Genomic DNA, 21,197 nt, shown 5'->3' with positions numbered 1-21,197 from the left:
CCCATTTTCAGGGCCACTGTATTAAATTAATTGTTTATGTATGAATGTGTTCTATTCCAGGGGGGAAGGATTACCACCACTCGTACAAGAACTAAAAACAGTGGGAGGTAATTAAGGTGCGTCACTAAGATTAACCACCACAAATTAGTTACCAACCCCTGCAGTGATTTGCTTATACTGGTTTAAGATGGGTTTTCCAGGAACTAGAAGACAAAGAAGGGGCTTTTGGCATAAAAGGATGAGCTTGAACTGACACAGGGCCTTCTTTCTGATCCAACAAACAGACAGGACCTTGCAGAAAGCATAGAAAGACTTGTGCCGACTAGAGCCCCATGAGACTGACATGTCTTCTGGTATCCAAAGAGGATGGAGCTCAGCTGTTCTCAGTGGTGGCAGATGACAAAACAAGGAGCAATGGTTTCAAGTTACTGTGGGGGAGGTCTAGATGGGATATTAGGAAACACTATTTCATTAGGAGGGTGGTGAAGCACTGGAATGGGTTACCTAGGGAGGTGGTGGAATCTCCATCCTTAGAGGTTTTTAAGGCCTAGCTTGACAAAGCCTTGGCTGGGATGATTTAGTTGGTGGTGGTCCTGCTTTGATCAGGGGATTGGACTAGATGACCTCCTGAAGTTTCTTCCAACCCTAATATTCTATGTTTTATGTGTTTAAATCTCATGATTGTTTTTATTATGTTTTCTCTGTAATGCTTTTACCTTAATGTGCTTATTTAGACAAAGATACATGGTAATTTGTAACTGATAGCAGCACACTGTTCATAGCCCTCAGAAAGAGAGCAAAGCACAGGCACTTGTCTTTAGGCAGACTGGCTTCCTGGAGATATCACAGTGTAAGGCATGGATCTGTGCAGACTTAAAATCCCTATCACAAGGGTAAGACTCAGGGCTCCATCCAAGACAGGTAATAGCTGGGAGCTGGAAACTTTAAGTGAATACCCTCAAGGGACCATAGAGGGGAACTACAGGGGCACTTAATTTGAAAGTGTGAGCATGGCTACATATTTCAGAAAGCAAAATGAAAACTGAGGGTCAGGAGCATCATGCAGTGCTTAAACATTTCCACAGCTCTTCTGGGAATTTCTAAACCCTCTGTAATTAATAAATTACCTGACCACAAACACCAGGAATTATATGAAACTAGTAGAAAGCATTGACAGAATGGTTAAAAAAAGTATCATGCCAAAGAGACCAAGAAAACCATTAGCAATTCATCATACATTGCGCTGAGGAGAGGATGGAAGCTAATTATAGTATTTACTTATTTTTACTGCTGGGTTCTGTACTGTAACAATATCAGCTGGACTCCCCTGTTCATATATATAAAGTTAACATGACCTCTGTTAAACTTCTTCCAGCATAAACAGCCTTCTCATTATTGAGAAAACCATGTGACCAGTGGATAGCGCACTAGCCCATGAAACAGGAAATCTGGTTCTATTCCCAGCTCTTCTTCTGAAGATATGTCTACATTGCAATTACACCCTCGGCTGGCCTGTACCAGCTGACTGGGGCTTGGACTGTGTAACTGCAGTGCAGACATTCTGGTTCAGGCTGCACCCCAACCTCTAGGACCTTCCCGCTTCTCAGGGTCCTAGAGCCTGGGCTCCAGCCCAAGACTGGGACATCTACACTGCAATTAAACAGCCCCACAAGCCTCAGTCAGCTGGCACTGGTCTGCTGTAGGTTTTTAACTACAGTGTAGACATACCCTGAGTTACTTCAGAAAATCAGTTAGGATCAATTTCTATTGCCCTTACTCATGGAATAATTTCAATGGAACTATCTGCTGAACAGTAAGGTATGCCATAATGAAAGGATGGGTGGAATAAATAACGCGTATGTGCCTCAGTTTCCCATCTATAAAATGGAGATAACAATGCTTCTCTGCTTAGCAGGGCACTTTGAAGTGAATGAAAAAGCACTATATGTGCGCTAAGTATTGTTACTACATCTATTATTGGATTTTCAGGTCAACTTCTTACAATAATCTTGCCAAGAAACCACGGTGAAAATATAACACATTTTGAAATTGATAAAGCCAAGCACCATTACTCTTTCTAAACCTATGTTCATCAGCAGTTATCCTTCCACATATGCAACTTCTAGCAAAGTGAATGGGAATTCTGCCTCCAATGGGCTTGCAATGTTGGGCCCTTAATACTTGATCATTGACAATTGCACACTTTGTGTGCACCAAAGCAGCAAGCAAAACAGTGAAATTTCTCACCGAAGATCAGAGCTAAGAACTTCTTCAGGAATCCTGTAGCAAGTGGCCCAGCTTGACACTTCTGTAATGCCATAGAGATTAAAAACATGTGTTTTGTTTTCCCTGCTTTTCCAGCTTCTCAAGACATTCAGTGCAGGAAATGCTTCTCCACCGAGGGCTAAAACACGGAGTGAAGTGCTGGCAGACAACACAGTTGACTTAATAAGTTGAGCTCCAAATCGTCTGAGAAATGTTGGTGTTGCCTGAGCAATGTTTAAAATAAAAAAAAAGAGCACATCACACACAAAGATATTTATGCTCTTACAGGTTATGGAAAACTGCAGGCCTACAAACACACAATAAGGTTTTTCCCAAATGCAACGAAAAGCCAAACGGATTCATGATTACAATAACATCCATCATCAAAGTACTGAACAGATCTGCTAATGATCTGAGTGGTGAGGAAGAATGTTTGTAAGGAAAGGAAGATTATCTTCAGTGGAATTTTACAGGTGTAGACTGTTATCCAGTCAAAGGAGTTCTTCAAAACGGTCTTATCTGCAGGTCAAACAGCAGCTGATTGTTGATCCACATGATACAGGCCCTGATTTTGCTTTGGGATTCACTAATACAAACCCCTTCATCAACAGGGAGTCCCACTGCATTGACATGGAATTCTGCGCAGGAGCAAGGATCACACAAATTTATTCTAATGTGGGATCAGGGCCATACAGTGCAACTTACATCTAAAAAGAAATTACTCACTTTGTGCAGTAATAGTGGCTCTTTGAGATGCATGTCCCCATGGGTGCTCCACTGCATGTGTGTCTGCGTCCCTCCGCTGATCTGAGAATTTTGGTAGCAGTGTCCGTTTTGCATGCACATGCACTGCCTCCCCCTCATGCTCTGCCACGAGGCTAACCAGTGCCGTGCAGGCAAACCCTCCCCAGTTACTTCTCTACCACAGAGTTTATTATGAGAACGCCAAAGTACAGGGGGGGGGGGTCGTCTGTCCGGGCCACGCGGGAGCCATCAGTATCATGTTTGCTTTCTCTTTTTATTTTCAACAGGACTTTTAGCAATAGAGGGAATGGGGGAAGACATAAAGAAGGCCCTAGTGCCATAAGAAGAGGAGAGCGTCTCCCGTGGAGTCCGGGCTGATGTCTGCTCTGGAGCAGTACCGTGGACATTTTTTATTCTGGTAAGTAACCAACAAGTCTATTATCAGCACCCCCCATCCTCAGAATATGTCTCAGAGTATCACTGAGTCCATCTCCCATTCGTGGCTGCGTGGGAATTTGTGGCTGAGACTGTCTACTGTCGTGTTGTGCATTCCCAGTAGGTAGGCCATCAATATGGCAACACTGTGGAAAATGTATCAGTTCCATAGCTTTAGTGCTTCCCTACAAAGGTAGGGTGATCTGGCACCTCCTTGATGGTTTATGTAATACATGCACACTATATTGTCTGTCATGACCTGTATGCGTGTACCTCTGATCAGTGGAAGGAAGCATAGGCGCTGACTCCGTGGGTGCTCCGGGAATGGAGAACCCATGGGGGAAAAAAAAAAAAAAAAAAATAGGGATGACCACTGGGATGACCAGCTGTTGGTGGCCAGGGATGAGCTGTTTCATATGGGTAGCCCGCACACAGCTGCAATCAGCAGTTTGTCAGGCAGGCTCAGATCAACTGTTTCATGCCTCCCTAGTCCGGCGAGTGAGCGAATCTCTCTCTCTCTCACACACACACACACACACACACGCCTTAGAGTTAGGGGCGGGCAGGAGAGCTGGGCTATCAGCAGCAATGCAGACAGCCCCTGCTCACCTGTGGCCGCCCCATACCTCTTAGGCTGGTGGCCATGGCGTCCACCTGTATGGTTGCTCCCTCCCAGCCAGGCTCTACTCCAGCCACAGCAAGCATCAGGTGACCCAAGGAAGCACAACTAGGCTAGAGTTGGGTACAGTGGCGGATTTGGGGGAAGAGAAGCCCCAGGCCCTGTCAGAAGCCACACAGGGCAGGCAGGAGAAGCCCCGGATCCCAGCAGGAGCTGCGTGGGGCAGGAGCCCCAGACCCTGACAGAAGACGTGGGGCTGAAGCCCCCAGCTCAAGAGCCCCAGCCACCCTAGTGGCAGAAGCTGCAGGACTGAAGTGCCGAACCCCCCCTCTGTGTGGAGCTGGCCTGAGCCCCTCTCGCTGCCATCCCCCCACGCAGAGCTAGCTCTCACTTTCAGGCTGTGGAAAAATTCAGTCCAAATATCTCCATTTCCCACATCATCACACAGCCATGAATGGATTTAGCCTAGGAGGCAGGGTCAGCACTAGCCCCATTTGGCAGGTGGGATCTAGGACACACAAAGGTGTAATGACTTTCCCAAGGCTAAGCAGAGAGTCTGTGGCAGAGCAGAGAATCAAACCCAGAACAACCTGAGCCCAAGGCCTGTGCCTTAACCACTAGACAACCCTTCCTACCCGAGGAGGGGGAACCTCCTCTGCTGCTTTGAGTGCATGGGTGGGGACTAGACAGAACCACCAGGAGGTGGAGAGCAGAGAGAGATAGGAAAAGGGACATGGGTGGGAAGCAAGAAGGGGAGCAAGGACTTAGAGAAGAAACAAGAGAGAAGGAAAGAGGCAGGGAAAGCAGTAGGAAGGGAGAGGAGAAAGACTCCCCACTGCTTGTCCCTCCCATCCACCTTCTTCCCACAGCCATCAGTGTCCCTCAGCTCCCAAACAGGTATGAAGCACAGAGCGAACGTAATGTCTTTAATCTGGGATATTAGTGAAGACAGCTTGTATTTGAGCGTCATGATTTTAATATATTGTAATTCATGATAATGTAATGATATAATTCATTACTATTTTAATAATGATTATCATTGGTATCTTAATGTAGACACACATTCAATAACTAGAATATGAAAAAATGTATAAATATGCTGAAAACTGCTAGTTTTGGGGGGGAAGCTGAGCCCCCCCAAACACTCACACCTCACCCTTAAGGCAGGAGCGGGCAGAAAGGAATAAGCAGTGGGCAGGAGGCACTCAGGGGAGGGCAGAATGAGGGCAGGAAGAGGTGGAGTGGGGCAGGTCTTGGGGGAAGGAAGTGAAGCTGGGGTGGGGCACCCACCGGCAAACCAAAAGTCATCACCTATGGAAGGAAGTGAGCACATGCGTTCCTGACTGTTCTGAGTTTGAGATATTGATGTGAAGGCATATCTTGGATGGAGACCATTTGCCCTGCACTGTGAGATCGTTGAGATTACCCAATCCTATGAGGGATGCATCAGCGGTAAGAAGTAGTGATGAGAGAGGCTGAGCAAACAGGATTCCCGTGTAGGCATTTGCTGGGTCTTTCCACCTGGTCTGGCTGACAACTGTGTCCTGGGAGGGCTGCCAAGAAGGACACACCAACTAAGGGTACCATGATGCACCCATTAGAGTGTTAGGTAAGGCAGTGTCTCTGGGAAGGAAGCCTTGGTGCTACAGCCCCATACCAGGGCCATGAGAAAGAACTAGACACTGTATACCCCTGAAAGGGGCACAGAGCATGTGACTCAGCCAGAGAGCTGAGTCCCTGAAGACCCATCAAAAGAACCACTGGCCAGGGTGGGGAGGGGGGAGAATGAAAGGGGGTGCGCTAGCGAGAGGTTTGTCCCACCATGTTGTAAGAACTGAAAGAAAAGCACACTCCGACCTAACCAGAAAGGGGGCACCCACGAGAGGTGGGTACTGCCCCATTCAAAACCGAGTGATTGCAGGCACATATCTGCCAGAGAGGGGGCGCTTGTGAGAGGCAGATTTATTATGGTACCAGAAGTGAGATCTTTGTACTGACCCTGATCTACAAGGATGCCACCCCATTACAGGCGCTTCCAGTCTCGGTCATAGGGGGTGGATTTCAGGTGATGATGGCCTCTTGAGTTCACCACGTCCACAATGATCAAATTAGGGGGTGGGTGGGAGAAGAAAAATTCAGTGTCTTTTGCTGGCATGTAATTTTTTTTTTTTAAATCAGGCCACTTGCATGTTGGTGGGACCAATACAGGGATCTGCCATATGAGTTTGGCAAGCTCCAAGAGAGCCTCATTAATAGGGAGGGCTACTCCAGAAGAAGCAGAAGAGTGTAAAATGTCTAATAGTTTATGGTGCATCTCGGTCATCTTTTGTAATGGTAATTTTAATGCATCTGTCACCCTCTCAGCTGGCTCCTGGAAAAGCTTGAAGTCATCTGCCAATGACGATGGAGGGGGCATCACTGTCTCGTCTGGTGATGACTAGGAGAAGTTAGTCTGAGACATAGCCTCCTCCTCGACTTCAGACTCTTGTTCCTTTCTTAACTGTTCAGGGGACTCGGATGTCCTCGATGCAGCAGTTGAAGGAGGGTGTCTCGTTGGCTCCTGATAGGCCCGAGCTAGAGCCATGGTGTCTATGTGCTTGCCAAGGGTCCAATTAAAGCCACTGAGAGGGTGGGAAGGGTCCTGGAGGTGGGTACCATGGCTCCCCATACCCAGGGGCCTGAGGGGTGGTATGGTTGAGGTCCATACTGGAAAGGGGTACAGTAGGGTGGATAAGAGGACCGATAGGAGACTGTCTTTTTGGTCACTGACTCAGCACTTGAAAATGGGGGTGCATTGCATGATGTCTCTGGCAAGCCTGTAGCTCTCGGTGGACTCAGTACTGTGATCCCTGTAGCAAGTATAGGTGAGTCCAGTCCATCAGACATTGAAAGGTCTGTCATGTACCAGAAGTCCAGCAATTTCATAGGCATTGGTACTGGTAGTGATTGGAGGTGCCAAAATGTCTGCACCAAAGGAGTTGGCAATTCAGTCATGATTGAGCAGACCACTGGTTTCTGGCATGCAACCAGTGCCGACATCTGCATACCAACTCAGATGTTCGCACTGAAGGAACCTTCCCCAGGGAAGTTCTCTTGTTTTCTCACGCCCTGTTGGTACCGATGATTCCCTCCCTGTGCCCATCAGGTCCTTAGGCAACCCAACACGTTCAGGGGGGCATGGTGTTGTGCAAGCTCTGGGTACAGGATTTAAATAGCTTCAATGCTGTCGGTACCGATGATATTGAACAAGCCAGAGATCATTTTAGTCTTCATCAGGGCTTGCTGTGGAGACGTACAGCCCTTTCATTAGAAGCCTTGTGTGAGTGGCTCATAGTTGTTTTCTTAGGCTCACCTCAGAGGGTTGCAGTGAGGATTCCTGATGTCCAGAGTCTTGGCGTGGCAAGGATGGTGGTTGGAGGGCCGCTTCCATTAGGAGAAGCTTAAGTCTCTGTTTTCTATCCTTTCTGGATCTGGGTTTCAATTGTTGGCATAAACCATACTTCTTGGGGATGTGGTTCTCTCTCAAGCAGTGGACACACTGAGAATGACCATCACTCACTGGGATAGATTCTTTGCAACTGAGACACTTCTTAAAGCCCGGTGAACCATGTATACCCTGTGTCCAGGGAGGTCCCTAGATGGGGTGAGGTCGATGAAAAACAAAGTTTTTTTATTATTAAATAAAAGATAAAGGAGCAAAAAAGGGAGCTCTAAAAGGGAGCTAGAGAACCAATTAGCAATTCTATAGAAGATGGCAGAGCATGGGAGGAGGGGAGGTGCATGCGTGGGCTGAATGGACAATGCTATTAAATTATCTGATCAGCAGCCAAGACAAGGCAAGGAATGAGTTATAATTGGCAAGAAATGTTAGAGACAAGAGATTCTACAGATATGTCAGACAAAAAAAAAAAAAAAAAAAAAATCAGGGATGGCATGGGCCTGCTGCTCAATGGAGAAGGTGAGTTGGTAACAGAAAATAAGAAAGTGGAGTTGCTTGATGCCTACTTTGCTGCAGTCTTCTTACAAAAAATAACATGACTGACCTACAAGCGAAGTTACAGACAATAAAGGGGAAGAGATGCGGATTGGGATAAGTAAGGAACAAATCAGATCTTCTGACTAATTTGAATTAATTTAAGTCAGCAGGGCCTGATGCTATTCACCCAAAGGTGCTCAAGGAATTAGCTGAAGAAAGCCGGTGCCACTGCCAATAATATTTGCAAACTCATGAATGACAGGAGAGCTCCCAAAAAGACTGGAGAAGGGCTAACATAGTGCCCATCTTTAAAAAGGGGAAAAAGGAGGAGCCGGGGAACTATAGTGCAGTCAGCCTGACCTTGATACATGGGACACTACTAGAGCAATGTATAAAATACTCCATTTGCAAATACCTGGAGGATGAAGAGGTGATCACTAGCACCCAGCATATATTTACCAAGAACAAATCATGCCAAACTGGCTTGATTTCCTTCTTTGACAAGGTAACCTGTTTGGTGGATAGGGGAAATGCAAGGAACATAATATACCTGGATTTATACCTGGGACAGCAGCCTTGAAGTTTGAGAAACACTATCACAGAAATTAATCATCAATTAAGCCCTAGAGTGTCATTTATTTCATTAAGGGCCCTTCCCTTTACTGATCAAGATAGTGATTAAACTCAAGGAAATGCAAATTAAAAGCTTCTTATCAAAATGACTCAACCACCATCAACCCTAAAAACAGTTCAGCTGCTTAAGAAACATCTGACTTGCTAATTATGGTTACAACTTAAGAGAAATAGGCCAGGAAAAAAACCATCTAAAAACATCAGGCAAGACAGTGGTCAAGATGTTTTAGTGTGCCAGAAAAGAGTCTGTAGGTATGTCTACACATGGCATGACTCACTGCTGTGGGTCTTTTTTTTTTTCCCCCTCTGTGTAGAAGTATCCTGTAGTACCAGGATTTTACTTACTCCCTCCATTGTAAACAGAGCAGAAGTAAGAGGACCTGACCATTAATATTTTGTAACAGCTGGATTATTTTTGCTGTGGTGTCTTCACTTAATTGTTAAGTAAACCTGAATTTACACCCACAATCACTTTTCTCCAGGAGAGAAGGAAATCTCTAAAAAGAGTGTGTGCATGCAGGAGGGAAGGCTAAAAAAAATGACTTGGGAGTTGGAGGGAAGATAGTGAGGCTGGAGACAGAACTGAACAAGAAAATACCTTTTCCTATGCTGGTTGTGTGTCTGGCTAGTAAAAGTATTGCAGTTGCAACGTTAATTAAAAGCCTGTCACTTTAAGAGGCTGTGTTGTTTCAATAATGGATACTCCTCACTAACCAGACTATTAACATATTACTGCCTATAGATAAAACAGACATTCTGCTTCAAGTTTTAGATTCATGAGAACAACTTACATAGATCCACCTCTCCCGCAAGAGCAGATATTTTTGAAGTTTTTTACTCAAGTATTAGCCTTTGCATAGTACCATATCGTACCACAGAACATACAATTCGGCTTATTCAGTTAGTAAGGATTACAAAAGACTTATTTCTAGTATACTTCATAGGCAAATTAGATTTTAGTCTGTTAAAATTCAGATCACACAGGAGTAGCTCTCTCTCTCTCTCACACACAGGAAAGGAAGCCAGTGCAATCTTGGGTGAGCTAACAGCTTATAAATAGCCAAACTTATTGAGGAAATAACCATTCTGTTTCTTATTACTCACACTTTATCATGTTATAAATGGCACTATTGAGGGGTACTTTAGTTTATCGCGTTTCTGGCAACAGGTCTATTTCCATGATTAAGAATTACTTAGGGCTGCAAGATCAAGCCCATTATTTGGTGCCAGAGTGAATGTCAGAAGAAATTAAAAAGCTACATAATTAGCAGGAGCCTTCAGCTGAATGTCAGCCTTGGCTTCAGTCCAATCTCATCTGTCATACATCACTGAGAACAATCCTTTCAAATGGTAATTTCTTATCTTTATGAAGCTCTAGTACTATGTAGCAAAGAGGATAACAGGTGCATAAAAACCAAAGGTGAACTGATGCTGCAGGAAAAACTTCTTTATCGTTACTGTCTGGTATCATGAAGCAGCAGCACACACAGGCAAACAAAGAAGACGACACAAAATACATCCCTTGTATCTCAACAGGACCCCATTGTGAATGGCCTACCTGTAATACTGTGACCCTGTGACGGTGAAAAAGAGCGGCAGACAACTTCAGAGGCATCATTTTTATGGGGTTTGGTACTATAAGCAGAGAGGCTCCACTTATCAGAGAAACGAACAACTCAACTACAGATGGATCAAACGTCAGAGGTGAGGCCATGAACAGCATATCATCTGGTGTGATCTTAAATAGGGATCTAAAACAAAAAAAGGCCAGAGTTATTAAGCCTGGTGCATATAAATGCTGGTAACTGGTTGGCATTATTTAAAAACAGAAGGGGTCCTGAGTTGGAGCACTTGTATGGCATAACATCTGTACCCAGATTAATAAAAATTTAATGCCAGAAGGGACCATTAACATCATCTAGTATAACTGCCTGCATACACAGGAGAATTTCACCAAGTGATTCTTGCATCTTCAAACCCGTAACTTCTGGTTGTGCTAGAGCATGTCCTTCAGAAAGGCATCTGCATCTACCTTCTGCATGCTGGGGAGGAAGCTCTGTGCAGATTTGAATGGTCTGTGCTCATTCATCAGTACCGCTCTATAGCTGCACTCCGTATTGGGCTAGCAGTGTTTTCATTACTAGTATTTTCCAGCAGGTATTTACCAGAACAAAGAAAAGCCAAGAAAGCTAGAACAGTAATTAGGACTTACAGAGGAAAATAATTACTATATGAGAGGTGGAAAGAGGTATCTGAGAATCACAAGTTCAACTTTGAAGTTTCTGTATTTATTTCATTTAGAGTACCAGCAATAAAATGTCTGTATTATGATCAACATGATATATGGGAGTAATGAAATCAGGTCAAGCATGTTAAGAATAATGAATATCCAAGAAAAGTAATAAATATTATTCTATTCAGAAACTGACTGAAAGAAAACTTGGAGGGAGAGGGGGAGCCACCCACCCACACACACACCCTCCCCCCAATGGCAGCTCATAGAATTTAAGGCCAGAAAGCACCATCATGATTATCTAGTCTGACCTCCTGCACATTGCAGGCCACAGAACCTCACCTACACTCTCCTGTAATAGACCCATACCTTCAGGCTGAGTTACTGAAGTCTCAAATCATGGTTTAAAAACTTCAAGTTACAGAGAATCCACTATTTACACCAGTTTAAACCAACATGTGACCTGTGCCCCATGCTGCAGAGGAAGGCGAAAACCCTCCAGGGTCTCTGCCTATCTGACCCAGGGGAAAATTCCTTTCCAACCCCAAATATGGCAATCAGTTAGACCCAGAGCATGTGGGTCTTCAACTCCAGTTGGCTTCAACTGTTTGCCAAATGAATCTGTGAAGAGTACTTCTACTGTACTGAAGTTATTCTTGCCTCAGTCATTCCTGGTAGTTCAAAGCCATATCTGATACTAGACTTTGGCACAATCCCCCCTTAATCACACTTTTGTAATCACCTTATTTTGCAATGTACTTTGTGAACGTAAAATATGATTACTTTCAAGTTAATAACACTTTCAAAAGGGCACCAAGTCTTGGCTTTATATACTTACTCAGCTGCAGCTAGCTTTTGCAATTTTTCCCTTTCCTTTGCAGACCAGTGAAGATCACCTCCAGTGAGGTGATTCACAAAATAAAGCAAGACTATAGCTATCAGTGACAAACAAATACAAGCACTGTTAGATATTAAGATATTTTGAAAATCTGGCCCCTAATTGTCAGTCCTTTGAAAAGTGAACTTACTGAAGATGAAGAATATTTGGCACAATACATTTATGAGGTACTCTGACTATTTTGGGGATCCCTGTAGTTCCTGACGTATGCAAGATGTATGCCAAAGAATGTTGCTGCCTGACATCCATGTACCCCCTTTGTGATGTCTTTGCTTTAAGTTGGTCCAGGTCAGCTACGTAATCTGTCTCCCAATTACTTGTAGCTTTGGAGATTCCAGTTTTGTCTTCTGCGCCATCTAACAGCAGATTTACATCAACATCATTCCAATTAATTTGGAAAAGAGTTAAACCAACATGATCTATTGCAAAAGAACTCTGGTAAAACCAGCCAGCATGGGATATTTTGAATTTCTGTAAGAGAATAAAATAGTTTACAAGCAAGTTAAAGGCAAAGCTCAGTGCACAGTTTTACTGTCTCCATTCTCACATTGTACTACTAACAATAAAGATCGAATTTTTCAAAAGTGACTAGTGATTTTGAGCGCCTCCACTTTTGGGAGTCCAACCTGAGAAAGCTTTAAGAAGTCTGGTTTTCAGAAAGCAGCTGCTCACTCTTTTTTTAAAAATTGTGGATGAATTTAATACTCATAAAAATGACGATCTAATAATCAGTAGTAAATTAGATGTTGTGGAAGTTTCCTCAAAGAGCTCTGCATTCCATCTTGATGTGCAACACCTATAGGGGAGGAATACTGCAAGGGTTCCTGAATACCAATACCCACCATTGTAGAATGTGTTACAAAACCATGGAAGTGAATAAGTGAACCGGAAAATAAGGTGATGTCTAGAGAAAAGCATCCGGGTACTTCACATTATCTGAAAATGTCTGTGTAAAACCAAGGTAGATCACCATTGTCATGCTGGCAAACCAGGTGCTAGCTCATACCAAGGCCTCTAGGTCTCAACGGAACACCGACAAACATAGAGCTGGAACCTCCTGTCCCCCGAGAGGTAGTAGTTCAACAGGAGAATTCTCCTCTTGACCTATCTAGTGCTGTCTACACTGGGGTTGTTGGTTTAACTATGTCACTCAGGGTATGGATTTTTCATAACCCTGAGTCATGTAGTTATACCAATCTAATTTCCTAGTATATACCAGGCCGTAGTCTCAAACAGGGGGTGTCTGTCCAATAAACAAGGCCCAACCACACCAGAGGAACTACTGTGGAATATCAGAGGTCAAAAGACTTTGCCAATTCCACCCCACCCCCCAGGAAGAGGAGACATGTAAGTGAATTCCTCCCATTAGCTCATTGGCAGCTCACAGAAGACACTAGGGGACATATAGAGTTTTCTTATTATAGAAGCTTCTATTACTCTTTGAAACTTAAGACTAACATTTCTGTGCGTGTTCACCTGCTTTAACTTTGTAAATAACTCTATTTCCTTTTCCTACTTAATAAATCTCTAGATCTGTTATTATAGGATTGGTTACAAGCACTGTCTTTGGTGTGAGATCTAAAGTGCAACTAACCTTGGGTAAGTCACTCATCCTTTGGGACTGGGAGAAACCAGTAATACTGTTGTGACTTTGTGTGTAAGAGACCATCTATCACAAAGGCAAGCTTAAATGGGTGGTACCCAAGGAGACTGTCACTCCACATTAAGACTGTAATAGTGCCAGAGGCGTTTACACCTGATAATTGGTTGGAGAAATCTAAGTACAGAACTCCAAGCCAATTTGGGGTTTGTGCCCTGTTTCTTAACAGTCTCCCCTAAGGTTGAGACTCATGTTCTTGACCCACTGCAGAACAGCTTGAAAACCACTCGCTGTCAAAACGAAGACAATTACATCTGAGCATGTGGTAAATAGAAGGCAATTAACTCAACTGCTGCAATTTTCTAAATCTCATTTTAATGTTCCTTTTAGTATTCTTAACACTTACATTTATTTTGTCATTCTCAACAAGGATATACTGGAGGTTACATTTCTTCATAAAATAGGTAGATAATACTGGTGGTGCATCTGGATCAAGAGGAGAATATGCAGCTGGAACTTGGAGGATTCTAACAAGGCAAAAATTCAAGTCAATTAATAGCATTGTAAAAGAGAGTTAAAAATATATCTTAAGTTTTACATAAATTCCACAGATGCTTCTTTTATGCTATAAGATCCCTTAGTTTCCAGACACAGGCGGAATGTGAGTCTTCCATTTGGGGAGGCTTAAACGCAAGCGCCAGAAGCTCCCTAGAAGTGGGGGAGCCCCCGCCGGAGCCTGGATTGTGGCCCAGCCCCTGCTTGCACCTCTTTCCCTGAGGCTCCCCCATCCCCCGCTGCTCGCTCCTCTTCCTCCAAGGCCTGGGTACAACATGTAGCACATGTGTACATGGAGCAGATACATAATACATGCTAGGAACATCAGTTTTATTCTCACTTGTTCATGAGATCTGACTTGTGAAGATTTGAGTTATATCTGTCTTTGTTTTAGGGAAGAGATTATATAAGTATCATCCCACTGTCATCAGTTATGCTTCTTTTATACTGCTGTGTTTCTTCAGTGCCTACTATTATCACTACTGTGCATATGAACCACCTAGTGGCTTAATTTACCAAATAAGAATTCTTGGCTTTTTGTCTTTATCAAAAAGCCTGAGCATCCAGATTAATAAAACTGATGGTATATTAATCGGGTTTTTAAAATCTGAGGTTTCATTTTTGAAATAAATCAATCTATTTCTATTTGGCTTTCCCTTACAAATTAATTCTCATCACACTAACAGAACAAGGGATAGCTGGTGTAAAACACTACATGAACAAAACCAGCCAAATTTGGCAGAAAGAGCATATAAAGGGATCAGCAGTTGCTCTAAGAGCCTGAGCAAAACAGGTTCAGTACATAAAGCCTGTTTTAACTCACTGTTTTCTTGCTTTCCATCAGTGAAGTTGAGCATGTGCAGGAGAAAATGCCATTAAATCTAAAGGTGCAAGTACACACTCATTGGTCAAGGAACTTACAAGTTATATTGGTGAAGCCAATGGAACCTTTAAGCACTTGTCACTCAGTATGCATGTGTAGCATAATGCCTCCCAAAGCACCAAGAATTGTGTCCACTGCTGCACACATTGGTCACATGTTAATAAAATGTTATGGTTGTGACACACAGTTAAAACAGAGATTTAGGAAGTGCAAAAGTTAAGATTCCAGCAGTCACATGACTTTAGCTGTATTGCACAATCCATACGTTTGATATATTTTATGATTAGGCCTGGAAGAATACAATTTTTATTTTGTTACGATTTTGACAGATGTCTGTTTATTTGTAGGCATTTTTAGATCAATTTAAATTTTCACAATTACATAAAATTATGGGTTTTAAGCATTTTTTAAAATCTATTTATATTTTCACAGTTCTGGGAAATTATGGGGCAATGGTAAGACAGCTGAATAACTGATGTTGAGATTCAAAAAGTTAAAGCTTTATAAACTGTTAATACACAAACTGCCAACACCCCATGTCAAAATATACAAAGTATACTTAAATCAACAAATCATACCTGTTTTTAATATTTATTCACTAGTCCGTTTGTAAACAAGCCTAATTCATAAGTCTAAATCACTGGATTTTGACTCTAATATGTTCTCAAGCAGCATTTTTCTTACTTTGCCTGTCTGTAAATGTTGATTGTGATCTATGGAAATATTGTATCATCTTTTTAATATGAAGAGTGAAATCAAACGTCTACTGACATTTACTGACAAAAATCGTATTCTTTCAAGCCTATTTCTGATGTATATGGTAACATTTTAAACTAGTTAACCAGAAAACAAGGGAACAAGGGAATAGTGCTTATGTGCAATATTCTTGAACTGACAGTGCTGAAGCCTCAACTTTTACATTTCCTCACTATTTGTTATTTTAATCGTGTGTCCTTATTGTTCCAACTTAATTCTGCATTTCATTTTCTAGATTTTCTTTTAGAGAAAAGATCCAAAGCAATCAGGCTACAGCCAAATCAGATGGATTTAAAGCCTGAAATTTGGACCTAGCCTTAATTCTGAATTAGTACCTTTGTTTGGGGAGGGAGGAGAGACGGGGCTGGGGGCGAGGAGATGGAGAAAAGGACGGGGGGAGTTAACTGAACAGAGGTATGACTGTCTGGAAAAAAAAACACCATATAAATTAGACTATATGCTTCTGTCTGTAGATATGCATTTAAACAAAGATGTGCTGCATATTCATGGACAGTTACGTAGATATGCACTGGTACAGGGAACTTAAAAGTTCTAATAGCTTTGCTAGCGAATCTAAGAGCCACAAGCCAAAGTGCTCTGGAATTTTTTTTTTTTTTTTTTACAAGAAAAAACACCACACCACACCCCCCTTGGATTTACCAATACAGCAATAAGGATGCATAACATTCCAAACAGTTCAGCTAAACCAGTTTATAAAATCAGTTAATATGGGTCTAGCTACTAGTGCTCCACTGGTTTTGAAGTTTGTTGATTTAAAAAAAAAAATTCTTTAGTGTAGACTGACTATAGAGAAGACAAGAGGTAAAATAGAAGTATTACCCTAAAATCCAAGATGGTAAATTTATTCCAGGATAGCAGTACAGGCCTATTTCAAATGTTCCTCTGTGATCACAGTAGTGTTGCAGGAAAACCGTTAATTCTGTGGCAAGACTAACAACCTCCTTGTAAGTGTAGAAAACTGGAGGCTTATTACATTCATCAAAACATACTGCTTTTCTATCAGAATACAGGCTGGCTGCCTGATGCACCATCTCCTGAAGAGTCATTTTAGGTGCATAATCTTCAGTCCCTAAACAGATAAAAATAATAATCAGAATTCATTGTAATCTTTTATTAACATTATAAATATAAAAGGCAGCTTAGTCTAGTGAAAAAGAAATCCAAGAAAACAGCATGACACTTCTTCTAAAAGCTATTTAAAGCGACAGTGCCCAATTAAAGACTATATCATTTAACAAAAAGTTATTCATATTACAAACCTTAATCTGAATTTTAAATGTTTTTTATTTTACTATTTGCTTACTTTTAAAATTAGAACAATTAAAAAAAGTCTATTCAATTTCCACTCAGGTTTTTATGCTCTAATGCAATGCTTAGATTGCAAACGCTGGAGGAAATTATTTTACTTTTGAGGGGGGAACGGAAAGAAGTACTTTCTATTGGATTTGTTTAAAAGGAAACCACTTCTACTGGTGTTCAGTTTTGTAAAAGCTTGTGTTTATAAAACGTGTATTTTGGATCCTTTAGAGGTAAACTGAAATACTCGTTTTAAAGAAATAAAATTTAAAGATCCCAGTCTTCCCACTGACTTCAATGAAGCCAGGATTTCTTCACCAGAGTATGTCTGCACATAAACATTACAAACACTCACAATATAAATTAGTTTCCCCTTTATTTACCTGGCAAGAGTTCAATGTTCTGTTTTTCTCTAACAAGGACTGTAGACATCACTATTTTAGTAATCCTTCTTTCCCACATTCCTCAAGTACGTAATTACCACATTTGTATGACAAGTCAATTTTTACAGTGTGAGATCTTATGGGTAGGGCCCTACCACATTAACTGCCATGAAAACCGTATCACGGACTGTGAAATCTGATCTCACCCCCCCCGTGAAATCGTGTCTTTGTGCTTTTACTCTATATTATACAGATTTCATGGGGTTGACCAGCGGTTCTCAAATTGGGAGGCCTGACCCAAAAGGGAATTGCATAGGGTCACAAGGTTATTTTAGAGGGATTGCAGTATTGCCACCCTTACTTCTGCGCGGACTTCAGAGCTGGGTGCCAAAGAGCAGTGGCTGCTGACTGAGGGCCCAGCTTTGCAGGCAGCAGCGCAGACGTAAGGGTGGCAATACCATACCATCCTTACTTCTGCGCTAGTGATGCTGACAGTTCTGCCTTCAGAACTAGGTTCCCAACCAGCAGCTGCTGCTCTCCTGCTGCCCAGCTCTGAAGGTAGCATTTCCCCCAGCAGCAGCACAGAAGTGAGGGTAGCAGTACTGCAACACGCCCCACCCTACACAACTCCTTTTTGGATCAGGACCCATACAATTACAACACTGAAATTTCACATTTAAATAGCTGAAATCATTAAATTTACTATTTTTAAAATCCTACAGCCATGAAATTGACCAAAACGGACTATGAACTTGGTAGGGCCCTACTTATGGGTTGGGGCCTGGCTTCTGTGTGTTCTCTGTGCAGATCTTATTACGTGTGTGGGCATGGTAAAACAAAATAATGAAAAACAACTAAAAAACTGCAAGGAGCCCAGCTGTCTGCATTGATTAGGGACTATGTTCAGTTTGCCTTACTTGTGCAAGCAGTCCTATTGATTTTAATATGACTTCGCATATAAATTAGGTGAGCAGAATTTGACCTTAAGTATTAGTGATGTGTACTGCTGCAGAAGAACCACGTACAATTCTCAAAAACAAAGCAATCCCGTGCACCAAGGAGCGAAGAGATCAAAGTTTTTAAAGAGGTAATTTAAGGCCATTTAAATAAAAGTGAAGATTTGTGGTATTAAAAACAGGAAAGTGCTTTCAAAACCAAATCTCCTAGGTTTTCCTCATACATATGTATCATTTACTTACTGTTATGAAGGATACATAGATTCTACTTCCAAATATTTGATGACAAACTCTTCGACATGTTTATAACTGCACAAATTCGGTTATTTTTTAATCACAATTGTCCACATATGTTCAATGTCATCAAGCTGAAATTCTGCATGAGCTTGAAGGAAACAAACAAGAAAACTTAAGAGTTGATACAATTATTGTTAAATAACTGCTGGAGTTTTCCTGCAGGTTGTAATTCCACTCCCAGGCAATTTACATTGACTGTAAACAAATATCCACCACAAAACATTACATAAAGATAACAGGCTCTCTCACCTTAAAATAAGTGGCATATTCTCACCGATTTCAAGGGTGCAGAAACAGACCCGATGTTAGAGGAGAGATCAAACTAAAATTTCCTAAAGGGAAGATAACCAAACTTTCTATCATGCCTAGGCATTGACTTATATAGTGAGAAATATTATGAGGCATATATCCTCAATCATCTACACAGGCTTTTGCGTGCTTATCAACATTAAACAACATATTTTTATAAACATGGCAGAGGAACACTTACAAATAATACCCATGATCACTAAAACTAAAAGAGCTTTCTGTTAAGATTAATGAGAAAAATGTTTCTAGTTCTTCAGTTTGTTTTATTTTGAATTTGCCAGCATTTAGTGTATGTGGATCTTTCACACAGTAACATTTTTGAAAAACCAGGAAAAATTTGAATTTAAAACCACAAAAATTGACAGGGGACAAGGAGGAAATTATTGTTTATGGAATTGTTAGCAATGTTGAGTTGGCATTGCCTTTTAAAATACAGAGGGAATATATTTTTGTAACCAAAGCCACAAACTTCCAGTGCTAATGGCTATCACTCCATTTTATATGTTACAATATGTTTATATAAACCATTGTTTTCCAAAATAATATATATCACCAGATTACTTGCAAGCGCACACATCTTAAACTAGGAATAAATGTTTTTGCAACCTGGTTGGACAAAAGTAACCATGACCTGTAAAACTAGCACAAGAATACGCTTCAAAATGACATTTAACTACCTAAATGTATGACACAATCAGCATTGCTCATTACATCAAAAATATACTGTAGAAATTAGAAATATACTTGGATTAAAGCTGATTATTTATTGAAGCAAAGAGCGTTGGTTGATTGTTATTTATTCGATTTATTGACAGACCTCAAAACAATTAGCAAGATGGTTAAACACATCTGTTCTCTCCGAGAAGGACGTCCAGGGCACACATCCCAGCATATCTGGATCCAAGCGCAGGAAACAGAGCAGGACACGCTGGGAACGGCAGTCTCCCTCGGACGCACCTCACATCAGCCCAGACTCTGCAGGTGATAGCAGCCCCAGGGCCCCCGCAGACGAGAGCGACGAGGTGGGTGAGGTAGTACGGCCTGTCGGCGACACGCTTCCCAGCACCACCGAGCTCCTCTTCAGGGCGGAGCGGCTCCGCGGAGCGCCAAGGCTGGGGTCCCCGCACCCACCGTGTCCTCTCACAGCTGAGGGGCGGGTACGCTGGGCCAGCCTCTTCCCCGAGAGCGGTTTAAATCTCCCGCCGGCCGCGGTGGGACCCAGCGCCTTGGCTACCGCCCACGGCTCCTCTGGCCCACGCAGGGTACCCCCGCCCGGGGTCCTAGGGACCCCGACAGCCGGGTGCGTGAGGGGAGAGGCTGCGCTCGGACGAAGGCGGCTACAACCCTCAGCCCCAGCAGCGGTTTAGCCAAGTGCCCCGGTCCGTTTCCACCACCCCCACCGGGCCAGCTCCCCCCGCCGACACCTGCCCGAGAGCAGCCGCCGAAGCTCGCACCCACCTGCGCTCGCCGCTCTCCAAGGCTGCTGCCGCCGCCGCGACGCCCTTGAGCGGCGGCAGCTAAGGAACGCCCTAGGCTCGCCCCCAGTCTTGACGCAGCAACAGCAATCCGCCACTTTTGATTGGCTGAATGAAGCTCTTTTTCCGATAGGCTCCTTCTAGGCAGCTTCGGATTGGCGGAGCTCTTTCAGCGCAGCGGTGTTCGCATTGGTTAGTAGCTGCATTTTGATTGGATGCTGAGGCTCCAGGGTCGGGCTGTTCCATTCTTCCAGCAGCGGGGGGGGGGCGGGCCTTGGAGCGGACAGCTCAACACCAACCTCTGAAGTGAGCTGTAGCTCACGAAAACTTATGCGCTAATAAATTTATTAGTCTCTAAGGTGCCACAAGTACTCCTTTTCTTTCTACTGAGAGAGATTCCTGGTGATCGGGGATAAACCATCTCCCCCCGCGCGGCGGAGATAGGACAGTCCGCAGCTCTCCGCTCGTTTAGAGGGGAGGTAGGGTTTAGTCAAGCGAGTGCCCCCCCCCGGAGCATGCGCGTTGCTGGCTCGGAGCGCACTGGGAGGCATCAGCCGCCACTAACGGATAGTACCTCACTCACCCTGTGTCTTGACTCAACAGTCACTCTTGGAAAAAGTGTAATAAAATGTCTATGCGAAACATGATCTTTTGTGTCTGCTATTTACAGTTCTGGCTCTTAAAAAAAAAACCACACTCCAAGCTGACATAGGAAATGACAAGTAGCTAGAACTTCAGGCTGCAGGAAATTATTTTTAGTTGATTGAATACCAGTGACACTGTACCTAAACTGAAAAAGTTTTAGGAGTGTAATATCAATGTTTTTAAAAAATTTAAAGTACTTTTGGCTATATATAAGTAAC

At 42.9% G+C, this 21,197-nt stretch overlaps 1 protein-coding gene across 7 annotated transcripts in view; it reads right to left on the bottom strand.

Annotated features, from left to right (window-relative positions):
• Window positions 1-20,422, bottom strand: part of AASDH (aminoadipate-semialdehyde dehydrogenase) — a 59,301-nt gene extending 38,879 nt beyond the window's left edge. For 5 of the 7 annotated variants that reach the window (XM_084625701.1, XM_084625702.1, XM_084625697.1 and 2 more), the window contains exons 1-8: window positions 20,318-20,402; window positions 18,800-18,882; window positions 18,497-18,638; window positions 16,438-16,687; window positions 13,810-13,930; window positions 11,934-12,274; window positions 10,231-10,423; window positions 2,248-2,489 (exon numbers count right to left, since the gene is read on the bottom strand). In XM_084625701.1, coding sequence (XP_084481827.1) covers window positions 2,248-2,489; window positions 10,231-10,423; window positions 11,934-12,274; window positions 13,810-13,930; window positions 16,438-16,664 — 1,124 coding nt within the window. In that variant the 5' untranslated portion in view covers window positions 16,665-16,687; window positions 18,497-18,638; window positions 18,800-18,882; window positions 20,318-20,402. Of the gene's footprint in view, window positions 1-2,247; window positions 2,490-10,230; window positions 10,424-11,933; window positions 12,275-13,809; window positions 13,931-16,437; window positions 16,688-18,496; window positions 18,639-18,799; window positions 18,883-19,676; window positions 20,287-20,317 lie in introns of those variants that run through there. The other 2 variants (XM_084625698.1, XM_084625699.1) reach the window with 2 other exon arrangements.
• Between the last annotated feature and the right edge of the window lie 775 nt (window positions 20,423-21,197).

Source organism: Lepidochelys olivacea (assembly GCF_965140295.1).
Source record: "Lepidochelys olivacea isolate rLepOli2 genome assembly, chromosome: 4".
NCBI lineage: Eukaryota > Metazoa > Chordata > Testudines > Cheloniidae > Lepidochelys > Lepidochelys olivacea.
The sequence above is the reverse complement of the archived record's forward strand: the minus strand, read 5'-3'. Positions and strand labels throughout refer to the sequence as shown.